Source organism: Xenopus laevis, chromosome 6L (genome assembly GCF_017654675.1).
Source record: "Xenopus laevis strain J_2021 chromosome 6L, Xenopus_laevis_v10.1, whole genome shotgun sequence".
Lineage (NCBI taxonomy): Eukaryota > Metazoa > Chordata > Amphibia > Anura > Pipidae > Xenopus > Xenopus laevis.
In genome coordinates, this window is record NC_054381.1 from 120,480,748 (window position 1) to 120,493,481 (window position 12,734).

The 12,734-nt window shown below is 41.2% G+C and overlaps 2 protein-coding genes across 3 annotated transcripts in view; one reads left to right on the forward strand and one right to left on the reverse strand.

Annotated features, from left to right (window-relative positions):
• LOC108719241 (ethanolaminephosphotransferase 1) overlaps window positions 1-745 on the reverse strand; it is a 41,526-nt gene extending 40,781 nt beyond the window's left edge. For both annotated transcript variants that reach the window (XM_041566417.1, XM_018267978.2), the window contains exon 1: window positions 577-745. In XM_041566417.1, coding sequence (XP_041422351.1) covers window positions 577-633 — 57 coding nt within the window. In that variant the 5' untranslated portion in view covers window positions 634-745. The remainder of the gene's footprint in view (window positions 1-576) is intronic.
• Window positions 746-7,189: 6,444 nt separating this feature from the next.
• spidr.L (scaffold protein involved in DNA repair L homeolog) overlaps window positions 7,190-12,734 on the forward strand; it is a 205,376-nt gene continuing 199,831 nt past the window's right edge. Inside the window, exons 1-2 of the mRNA XM_041566418.1 lie at window positions 7,190-7,477; window positions 11,180-11,335. Coding sequence (XP_041422352.1) covers window positions 7,463-7,477; window positions 11,180-11,335 — 171 coding nt within the window. The 5' untranslated portion in view covers window positions 7,190-7,462. The remainder of the gene's footprint in view (window positions 7,478-11,179; window positions 11,336-12,734) is intronic.

The window sequence follows — 12,734 nt, forward strand, 5'->3', positions numbered from 1 at the left end:
GGTTGGATCTGCCTACGTTAAATCGTGTTGGACACCAATGAGGGCTGTGATACTATGATGTATATTGACTGGTAGCTCTAAAAGTGTTGCACTTCATCCTGAATAATCCTTCAATTTGCCACAATATCTAACAATCAGTACCATATAAAAAAAATCATCCCGTGCACTTTTACCATAAAAGATATTATGAATATGAAAATTCTGTTTAATATAAAGGATCAGTGTACTCCCTAAGCTGTTTTAAGCGGGTACCATGCTTAGCATATTTGTTTAGCCACCCAACACACCTTAAAGTCTGCCCAATTCTTGCCCGCTGAAATAGAAAACTTTTAACAGGTGCCTGTAAGACAACGTGCTTCTACAGATAACGTGTGTGCCGTATGTGCAGGAGTGCAGAGCCCTACTTTTGTCTGTGAAAAGCATTCTATTCAAGCAGATGAGACTGTGATAGTCTTTGAAAGGGATCATTCATTTTGTATGGTGTTTGTAGCCAATCATTTTGTATTCACATAAAGCATTCACTAACACATTGAACTAACAAGACAAATATACTTTTTTTGTTGCAGCATTTTTTACCTTGTAGTTGTCAAAACCAGCAAGTTGATCTGGCGTTATATAGTGGTGGCTAAACATGATGGTTCTGTTATTCTGCTTTTCATTCAGTGTTCGATCTCCCTTCCCTCCAGGTAGGAGACACAGGCACTGTAGCTAGGCAGCAATTCTGCAAGAACAGATATAATGTGCATGTGTGTCTATGTGCATGTGTTTTACACTCTCTCCTAAGCTATCTTATCTATTAAGGAAACAGCTCTTGTAATCGCTCCCTACTCAGGTATCACCATGCGTTTCCTTGCAGAATACAAAACAGAGTAAAAACCAAAGCTAGAAAACTGTTCTCTGTTTAGTTTTACAAATTACAGTCCATTTTTTGCCAAGGGCAAAAAGTATAAAAGAGACAGGAGAAATGATCATGTAAAGAAACTACATACAAAATCACACATGGTAAAGGAACATTCTTCTTGAAATAAATACAACGGGGCAAAAATAATGATTGAACTTACTTGACTAAACAAAGTTGGGAAGTGTTTTAGGGATAAAATAAAAGTTGCACGTCCAGGCAAAAACTACAATAGCAGTCATAAAGTCATACATTTAGCTTTTCAACAAAGATATACAGAGAAATAAATTTTTGCTTATGAACGATTTAACAACTGGGCAAATTTGCTCCCTGTCAGTAACCCACAGCAAACAATCAGATATTGTTCAGCCAACTGCTGGTAGATCAAAAAAAACAAAAATGTAGTTAGATGTCATGGGTTACTGCCAGGTGCAATAAGCCTAATACATATGTAATGTTAATACAGGTATGGGAACTGTTATCCAGAATGATGGGGACCTGGGGGTTTCTGGATAATGGATCTTTCTAAAATTTGGATCTTCATACTTTGGGGTAAATTTATCAAAGAGTGAAGTTCCGCCACTAGAGTGAAATTCCGCAGCTCTCAATTCATTTCTATGGGATTTTGAAAGGCGTATTTATCAATGGGTGAAAGTGAAAGTTCACCCTTTGATAAATACGCCTTTCAAAATCCCATAGAAATGAATGGAGAGTGGCGGAATTTCACTCTAGTGGCGGAACTTCACTATTAACTTCACTCTTTGATAAATATACCCCAATTATGTCTACTAGAAAAACATGTAAATATTAAATAAACCCAATAGGCTGGTTCTGCTTCCAATAAGGATTAATAATATCTTACATAGGATCAATGACAATGTACTGTTTTATTATTACAGAGAAAAAGGAATTCATTTTTAAAAATTTGGATTATTTGGATAAAATGGAGTCTATGGGAGACGGAATTCCGTAATTTGGAGCTTTCTGGATAACGGATTTCCGGATAACGGAATGCAATGCAATATTTAACTCTTTGCTTACCAAGCAAATAGCTGGCAGGCACAGACCAACTGCCAGGAATGTAATAGCTACATTCGTTGGCATGATCTGCTGGTGCAGAGTGTCAGGTTGCCTCACAACCTTCAACAAGCCAATGGTACTCTTGTGTTGGTACTGTGACACACTCCTTATGTGACTGAGTCCTAAGCAGCAGAAAAATCACTAACACATCATTACTGTTTGGGTATTCAGGTGCTGTTCCCAGCGCCACCCCCACACTCCCTGCTGTGCACAAGGATTCCTTCTGCATAGACACACACATTGACATGCATACAAATTTAAATTTTATTTTGCACACATCCCTGCTTTTGCACACTTACGTTTTATTTATTACCATTTTGTATCTAGCTTTTGCCATAAAAACTTTTTATTTGCAGTGTGACTTAAGGCAGTTTGACCACTAATTATATAGCCTAGTCAGTTATCTTTTATTTTATTAATTGAGTTTTTATCATTTTTTTTGTAATGTTTTTGTATTTTTAGTCCTGCATTGTTATTCATATGCACTATTTTAAATTTGGAGCTTCTATGTGGCAAATTCCTCAATAATTCTATCCATACTTGGTATCAAACTGTTTAGAATACCCCTGGTGATCAGAATCAAACAGAATCAGCCATCACAACATGACCCGGCAGTGAATTCCACAACCTCACTGTCCTCACTGTGAAGAACCACCTACGTTGCTTCAAATGAAAGTTCTTTTCTTCTAGTCTGAAGGGGTGGCCTCTGGTACGGTGATCCACTTTATGGGTAAAAAGGTCCCCTGCTATTTGTCTATAATGTCCTCTAATGTACTTGTAAAGTTTCATTTTTTATTATTTGTGGTTTTTGGGTTATTTAGCTTTTTATTCAGCAGCTCTCCAGTTTGCAATTTCAACAATCAGGCTGCTAGGGAAATTTGAACTTATTTGAATAAGAGACTAGAATATACCCAAGCATAGCATATAGAAAATCCAATCACTCAGGAAGAAGTTAAGTTGGTGATCAAACAACAGAAAGTATCATGTTCATGAGTAGGGATATTTAAAGGAGAACTCAAGGTATTATAACTGGGCTGCCAAAATGTTAGACACCCCAAGATGGTGCTTCTGTTTACTAAAACTGCACTGTCCTGGGTATTTCAGTAGATGCTCCTCATCATCATCATCTTCCTCTACCTCCTTCTTCTCTTCGATCAAGGCAGGCGCATGCACAGTAGATTGAAAGTCAAACTTAGACATGAAAAGCCGGCTTTATCATGTTACTATGCATGTGCCTGCCCTAGCTCGGAGAAAAGAAGACAAGAGCAGATTGTGGTGAAAAAACTTCTGCAGATATATTCCACACAGGGGCAGTGTATCGAGTAGTTGATTTTGAAAACTGGGGGTGTCAGTACTCTTGGGGATTTGAACCCTGGCCTGCATGATATCCAGGAGGTGTAGTATCCTGCTGGGCCACTTGAGGCATTTGAAGGTCTTTGGTCCCAACTGTCCATATAGACACCTGCTACCTTTGCTACTTTTGCAGATGTCTATAATGTGATCTTGATGGGCCTATTTAATTCAGTCCTTTCCTGCCCCCCCCATTCCTATTTTTGTCGGGTACTTGCACCCAATTCCTTATGCCTGTGTTTCTACGACTTCTACATAAAGACTCCTGATTCCTGGATATTCTACATAATTGAACTCTGCCTGTTTCTGACCATTGCCAGCCTGTGACCTTGGCCTATCCCCAACTATGATGGAACTCTGCCTGCCTCAGACCTCTGGCTTGCCTAAGGACTTGCTACAGTTTGCCTTCCGCGTTAACCACTGGTTGCTTTTGTTCTTGCCACTTTGTTTCACCATGCTTTTGGTATTGTTATTAATTTACTTTTTTTTTATAAAATCACTTTATATGGCTTCTGCAATTAATCTGTTTTGTAACATAATCTAGGTTACTCAGCAAAAAAGATCCCTCCTGTTACTAACAGGGAACAACCCGACAGGTATAATTACTTGGGGTGCCAACATTCTTGCATCCCTAGGGTTGCCACCTTTTTCGAAAAAAAATTCCTGTATATTTAGATTTTTTCCCTATTAATGGTAAAATAAGGGCCAGGTGGCAACCCTAGGCACCCCCAGTGATTATACTTTCAGTTCTCCTTAAAATTTGAGAAAAATGGTATAATCCTGAGCAACATAGTACACTCTCTTCAAAACCATTGCCCAGCACCCTCTGGTGGCAGGTCCTGTATAGAACTGAGTAATCATAAACCAGTGATAGACCTCTCTTATGTTTATGGACTGTGTGCAATCAGATGAGCATTGTTTTATTGTTATCTTGTATCTTTTTGGCCAAAGGGCAAATGATCTTAAAACGTAAAGATACAAATGACTATTTTTACAACAATCAGTACTCCTATTGCACGCGAATATAAAGTTGCTTCACAAGTTGAAAAAAGAGCTAACAAAGCTATGAAACATGCAATAAAAAACAATAAAAAGACCGCATTTAAAGCACAAGTTATTCTTCCTGGGCTAATAACTCACATTAGGTCTCATAACCCCATATGTAATAAAAGACACTAAAATTGCCCAGGGTCATTAACTAATAGCAACTAATAAAATATTAGCTTTTAAACAGGTTTCCAGTATAAACTTCCTGCTGATTGGTTGCTATGGGTTACAGCTCCTGGGCAAATTAGTGTATTTTATTACATATCCCCATTGCCTTAAATAAAACACATTACTTGATGTGATCCTGCTTAATTTAATGAAAAGGCCTTTCTTATCATTTTCCTGCAATTAAACCAGATCATCACAAATGATGTGAACTGCCTTCCCGCCAGCTAGAATGAAAATTGCCGGCGAAATGGAATTCCGAGCGATTCGTTTTCTGAAGTCGCCTGAAGTTGCCTCACAAAGAAACTACAGACGACTTTGGAAAACTAAGTGCTCCGAGTAATCACCCCAAATCTGACCATGTGTCTCTGCCCTTAAACTGGTGTGTTTGCTTCAGAAACAGTACTATAGTTTAATGTATAAACAAGCTGCTGTGTAGCTATGGGGACAGTCATTCGAGCACAGGATACACAGTAGATAGATAAGTTCTAAAGAATTCCACTGTATACTACAGAGATTATGTTATCTGCTGTGTATCCTGTGCCGTTTCTCCTTTTTCAGCTTTGAATGGCTGGCCCCATGGCTACACAGCAGCTTGTTTATATAAACTATTGTAGTCTTACTAAAGCAAACACACTAGTTTTACCAGTGTGGCACAATACTTACATTATATTTTCATTACTTTTGTTTTTTGGTGTTACTGTTCCTTAAGGTGATCCAAGGCTTAGACAAGGTCAAGGGGAAAGCATTTTTAGAATTGTTATTGCTGTAGCTCAGATTTACCACAAGTGACAAACAGTGGCATATCTAGACTGCACAGGGCCCCCTTGCAAACCAATCTTTGGAGGGGCCCGGTGCAACTGCTACCTGCATGCACTTCTGGCACCCTCCCTCACACGTCACTGGCTCTGGAGATTTTTTTTTAAAGCTATAGAAGAAGCAAAGCCCACAGTCCAGTCCAGGGTCTGCTTTCTCTATAGTTCTAGCGAGGGCCGGCCAAGCTAACAGGGTGCCCTAGGCAACCCGGCAGGCAAGCCCCCTGTCCGTGCATGTGCAGTAGTGGAGGGGAGGGTGAGTGAAGGCGGGGAAGGGAGTAAAGGAGAGGGGAGGAGGGAGAGCAGAGCTAGAGAGAGCAACGAACAAAGACTAGGGGTAGGCAAAAAATACTTATTAGGTACCTGCCAACCGATCCCTTATCGTTGCGGTGTAGGCAAGTGCCTCTTCTGCTAAACCTAGTTCCGGCCCTGTCTTTGTGTGCCAGAACACATTTTAAAGGCAATGACAGACTGAGCACTTTGTGGTCCACGGGAAATCACCTCTACAGTGAGCAACAAAACACCTGAATACAGTACCGTAACTAGAGGGGGGTGGGCCCTGGTGCTGTGGGACCTCGCAGCCGGGCCCCCGCCCCACTCTGTACTGCCCGCATTTCAGTGGCGCGCGGGCTGCCGGGGGGCCCTACGGGGGTGCGAACCCTGGACCGCTCGCACCCCCTGCTCCCCCAGTAGTTCCGCCACTGCCTGAATATACAGTCTGATCGCCGAATGTAAAATGCTTAACATGGAGTAATCCACATAATCAAGCAAAATTGCGGAACAATTTTGTTTTGTCTATGATTACAGAGGACTGCAGAGTGACTTACATATTGCATTTCCAATACCAAGGGACACAAATGTATTTTTGGGTCTTTGTTGCCTGCACAAGAGGTTATTTCCCTCAGATGACAAACAGGATGGCCATCTAGTCACTGCTGGCCACACTCAACATCAATAATTTTAAAAGGGGAAAAAAACTATATAAACATAGAAAGGCCAATATTTTTCCCCAGAAAAGGTGGCAACTCTACTAAAAGTGTTAATTCCCCAAACATGAGCGACAAATGTATGTGCCTAGGGTTGCCACCTGGTCGGTATTTTACCGGCCTGCCCGGTAAAAATGTTGATTGATGCCAATGTTATTTATCGGGAAAACCATAAAAATTATAGGAAGGCCAGTATTTTTTCAGAAAAGGTGGCAACCCTATATCATACCCTATCATTGCCCTAATAAGTGAGACCTTTCAAATTGGTGACTATACTCTCAGTCTCACCCCCACTATTATCTTCACAGCCAATGGATGTGGGGCACGTGAGATTTGGTGCCAAAATGTCTAATGCGCTACCTACGCCAGGGTTGCCAGGTTACTTATTTTAAGGCCCAGACGGGTTTTGAAAGTACAAACTAGCCAAGGTTCGGATTTGGGCTGCTTTTTGGGCCTTTGGCTGTTTTGTACTTTGAAAACCAGACAAAGTTTTTTCTTGTCCCAATGTGCCAAGCCTACATCTCCCAATGCATGTTGGGTAATGTTGTTTTTTTTTATAACATTTTGCCGACTGTCAAGTTTAATGTAAGACTACAATATACACATGCAATGGGTCTGACTTGAGTAGAAGTTGGGAGTTACCAAATGTTGGGCTCTCCCATCACTCTTAAGCATTGTAGCATTTTCCAGTGACTTTATCCTCAATTTCAGACAATTTTGGGGCAAACATCTGCTGGCCACCAAAATGTCTAGATATTGTACTTGTATTAAAACTTTATGGGGTCCCTATACCTCCTGCCCCCTCCTCCTTGGCTTGTTTTGAAAATTAGACCTGGCGACCCTGACCTGCGCGCTGCCTGTAACGCTGCTCTCCAGCGCCGAGTACTACTACGCTAAAACACCAGAGCGTACTGGAAGACGTCTGCGCATGCGCCTTTCAAACACAAAGCCCGTAGCATTAGAACTTTCGCGGGAAATCGTTGTCCAATAGAAAGAGAGGAAAGTATCAAGACGACTTCAGGCTGGCCCGGGAGCTGAATAAAGTGAAAGTGCCCTCAGTGCAGCTAATGGGAGTTGAACAGCGCCCTCCTGGGGGCAGAGAGTGGTTTCACTGATGAAAGATGCCCCAGGGGAAGGTAAATGCTGTTCCTATTTCCGTATTCGTGTTAGTGTCAGAGTGCTGTGCTTCTCGCCGGCTTTGCAGCGTAATGAATCTGATTCTGCCCTCGTTTTCTTTGGTGAATGAGGGCCCTGTAGTAAATGCACTGACAACAGCACGCTGTGTATCTAACCCTATAGTTCTACTCCCCAGTGAATCAGTAGAAGCAGCGATATAGCCGGCAGCTCTGTACACTGGCTTTTCAGCGGAGTATATAGCTGAGGTTATTTCAGTAAAACAATGGCCAAGTCTAAGTAAGTTTTCAATTGGCTTTCATTATTATTGGTTTTGTTTATAGTTCTTTTGTTTGCCGCATCCTGTTTTTTTTCAGCTTTCAACGGGGGTCGCCGACGCTGACCCCATCTAAAAAAAACAAATGCTCTGTAAAGCTACAAATGTATTGTTATTACTACTTTTATTTCCACCTCTTTCTAATCAGGCCCTCTCCTAATCATATTCCCGTCTCTTATTCAAATAGGCGCATTGTTGCTAGGGTAATATGGACCCTAGCAACCTGATTGCTGAAATTGCAAACTGAAGAGCTGCTGAATAAAAATCGAAATAACTCAAACGAAAAATCATAAAAAAATAAAAACTAATTGCAAATTATCTCAGGATATCATTCTCTACATCATACTAAGAGATAACCAGTTCTGGACTGGGATTCACAATAGGCCCTGGCATTCCAAGTACACAGAGGCCCAAGCAGCCCCCCACCAGCCCAATACATAGTGACTGTCTATGGCAATTTCCAGCAGCCCCTCTGGCAGTTGCCAGAACCCACAGATTGCCAGTCGGCTGACCTATTGTACCCACAGATTGCTAATAGGCTGACCTATTGTGTATGAATGTCATAGGGGCTGCAGTTATATAATAACAGGGGCAAAAAATAATTCCATTTGCTGGACGCCTGCTTACAAGCAAACATCATCTTTGTTGTTATGGGTTACTGCACCTGGCCAAACTGTGTGCCCTTTGTTAGACAGTAAACTGCACTAGGGCAGAGTGCAAAATATATTGGTGATACATAAAAGATGATAATACTAGGGTGAACATTATAGGGACATAACTGCTATTCAGTTAGTCTGCCTAGCAGTTCTAGTGGCTTCTGCTAGTGGCACATGGGTCGCTGTGCATGTAACTAATAACGAGCCCTATCCTAATCCTATCCTGCCACTACCCAACCCAGCCCGAAGTCCTCTTCTACTTTATGACCGACCCAGCTGTATTCAGATGACTCATGGGCATGAACAGCCACCATAGGGAATGTGTGCATTGTGGTATACATGCCTTTAGTTTGTCATGATATTAAGTTATGGCGGCTGGTGTTTGTTCATCAAAGCATTCATAGTGGGTTTTGGAGAGGCAGTGATAAATGTCAAGCAGTATAGAGGACACCTGGTTCCCTTGATTAATCCTTAACCATAATTAATCATTGGAAAGTTATAATTAGTCATGACAATCCTGGATTCAGCGCATCCCTAGTTAATTTACAAATATACATGACATATAGAGAGGGTAGTGTCACACATATTGCATTGTAACTAAACATCATTATTTCCTTAGGAGAAAGTGGTGTTTATATAAAAACCCATAGCAAGTGCTTTTAAGCTCAGTAAGCAAGCCAGCCCAGCTATACAGTTCACTGTGAGCCCAGGCTTGGCAGAGGGAATCAGACTTGGTACTAATATTATAGGCTTAATATGAATGCTTCATCTGAGTACTCTTTATTAATGCCTGCAGGGAGAGAGTCTGCAGCTTATATTGGCCAATGTATGGCAACCTTTAAGCTGGCCATAGATCCAAAGATCCGATCGTACGAATCATCGTACGATCGGACTTTCCCATCTCCCGACCCGCCACTAACCATTCAGATCAAAGTCTTAACAGTCAGATTAGTAAAAGAACAGGTCAGCAATGTTCTGCCCCTGACAGCAATCGTACGATATCCATGTCCAACCAAAGCTAGTGACAGTCTCCCACTGAAAATCGTACGATCTGCAATACACACAGAGATATTATCGGCAGCCGACAGAAATTTTCTAACCTGTCCGATCGACCAAACGACCAATCTCCGCCATACGAAAAATGTCGGGACTCTCTACACACGTTCCGAAAATCGTATGAATCCTCGATTCATACGATCAGATCTTTGCGTCTATGGCCAGCTTTACTTTCTGGTAAGTTGGTTGTAGGAAGAGGTAAGAAATGCATAGCTACATGTATTTTGGTGCCTGTACGCAGGGCCGCCATTAGAAATCACGGGGCCCCGTACAACAAAATTTTTGGGGCCCCCTGGGCCCCGCCCACACTGACGACCAAGCTCCGCCCCATATCCCGCCCACATCGCAGTTAAAAGACCACACAGACATCAGCGCTAAAAAAGTAACCCCCCCCACACAAGTTGTAAAAAGCTATTGATGGTCAGGGCCCCCTTATAAAAAAAATTGGGGCCCCAAAAAATAAAAATTAACATTTTTTTTTTTTTAAAAACATTGGTGGCAGGGGCCCCCTGTTAAAAAAAACTTGGGGCCCCAACAAAAAAAAATGTAAAAAAAACTAAAAAATAAACAAACATTGGTGGCAGGGGCCCCTTCTAAGTTAAAAACAAATTGGGGCCCCAAAAAAAAATTTGAAAAAAAATAAATTTTTTTTTGAAAAAAAAAAAAACATTGGCGGCAGGGGCCCCCTTATAAGTTAAAAACAAATTGGGGCCCCAAAAAAAAATTTGAAAAAAAATTAATTTTTTTTTGAAAAAAAAAAAAAACATTGGCGGCAGGGGCCCCCTTATAAGTTAAAAAACAAATTGGGGCCCCAAAAAAAAAATTTGGAGAAAAAAAAATTTTTTTGAAAAAAAAAAAATGGTGGCAGGGGCCCCCTTACAAGTTAAAAACAAATTGGGGCCCCAAAAAAAATTTAAAAAAAAAATAATTTTTTTTTGAAAAAAAAAAAAAAAACTGGTGGCAGGGGCCCCCTTACAAGTTAAAAAATTTGGGGCCACCAAAAAGAAAATTAATTTTTTTTAAAAAAAAAACCCAAAAAAAAACAATGGTGGCAAGGGGCCCCTTAACGAGTTAAAAAAAAAATTGGGGCCCCAAAAACAAAAGTTTTAAAAAAAAGATTGGTGGCAGGGGCCTATAGAATATTAAAATAATACATTGGTGGTTCAGTAGAATTGAACTCATGGCTTCAGTACTTCAACTTCGCCTCCTTTCGTGACTTCGGGTCTTTTCACCGCTTCAGGACTTCGGCTTCGGCTGTTTTCGTGACTTCGGGTCTTTGCGCTGCTTCAGGACTTCGGCTTCGGCTGTTTTCGTGACTTCGGGTCTTTTCGGCGCTTCGTGACTTCGGCTTTTTCCGTGACTTCGGGTCTTTTCGTCGCATCGGCTTCGGCTTTTCGGCACTTCCGCATTCGGCACTGAAGAGGCAAGACGTACGGCTCGGGCGCTCGTAAGGGGGGCCCGGATCTTCAAAAAAATGCAGCGCTGCCGGGCCCCCCTTCATGCCCGGGCCCGGTACGCTTGTCCCCCCTGTCCCCCCCTGATGGCGGCCCTGCCTGTACGAACAGCTTAAATACGTCTCTAAAATACCCCAATAGTGATAATTCAGCCAAATGTGTACTGCATTTATTTCTGTTAATACAATGCTTATTTTATTGATATATTTATTTTTCTCTTAGAGGAAGAGATCTGGAGATCGAGTACAAGCTTTGTTTCCAGATGAGGTGTGTTCTGGGGGGAAAAAGCCACCTACAGAACTGTCACTACAGCCATTTTCCCTCAATAAAGCATGGAAGAGATGCGGTGATGGATTTTACAGCAGTCAAGCAGAAAAGGTAAAAACTATATTTGACCTTCAGGGGATCCTGCACTGGTAAAACTGATCTGTTTGCTTCAGAAATACTACTATAGTTTATATCAAGCTGCTGTGTAGCAATGGCGGAAATTGAAAAAAGGCACAGGCACAATTTAAACAGTGGATAACAGATAACATCATTATGTTCTACAGAGCTTGTCTGCTGTGTAACCTGAGCCTTTTCTCATTTGAATGGCTGCCCCCATTGGTACACAACAGCTTATTTATATAAACTATAGTAGTGTTTCTGAAGCCAACACATCAGTTTTACCAGTGCAGGGCAACACTGCATTATATACTTATTACTTTAAAATGCTTTCATTGTTTTATGTTACTGTTCCTTTAAAGGGATACTGTCATGGGAAAAAATTTTTTTCAAAATGAATCAGTTAATAGTGCTGCTCCAGCAGAATTCTGCACTGAAATCCATTTCTCAAAAGAGCAAACAGATTTTTTTATATTCAATTTTGAAATCTGACATGGGGCTAGACTTATTGTCAATTTCCCAGCTGCCCCAAGTCATGTGACTTGTGCTCTGATAAACTTCAATCACTCTTTACTGCTGTACTGCAAGTTGGAGTGATATCACCCCTCCCTTTTTCCCCCCCAGCAGCCAAACAAAAGAACAATGGGAAGGTAACCAGATAACAGCTCCCTAACACAAGATAACAGCTGCCTGGTAGATCTAAGAACAACACTAAATAGTAAAAACCCATGTCTCACTGAGACACATTCAGTTACATTGATAAGGAAAAACAGCAGCCTGCCAGAAAGCATTTCTCTCCTAAAGTGCAGGCACAAGTCACATGACCTGGGGCAGCTGGGAAATTGACTAAATGTCTAGCCCCATGTCAGATTTCAAAATTGAATATAAAAAAATCTGTTTGCTATTTTGAGAAATGGATTTCAGTGTTTCAGAATTCTGCTGGAGCAGCACTATTAACTGATTCATTTTGAAAAAAATGTTTTTTCCCATCACAGTATCCCTTTAAGTATTTCCACATCCACTATAAAACCAGTGGTATGTTGACACCCCTTCTAATAATTGGAATTGGCTATTTAAACTATAACCATCAGGGCCAACACAGATAACACTTCATTATGCAATAACATTATTGCCACAATGTAGGAAGCACAGAACTGTCAAAAGTTTGGGTCATGCCCTTTGATGTTTGAGCAGTTTAAAACCCTTTGCACAGTAAAGTCCATTCAAAATAGATTTGCTGAGATGGCAGTGGGAAAAACGTGATGGCCTGCACAAAGCCCCAATCCAACTGAACACCTGTGGGATGAACTGGAATTTGTGAATCAGACCAGATCACCAACATGAGTGCCCAACTTTACTAATTCTCTTTTGGCTTATTGAAAGCAAATTCCAC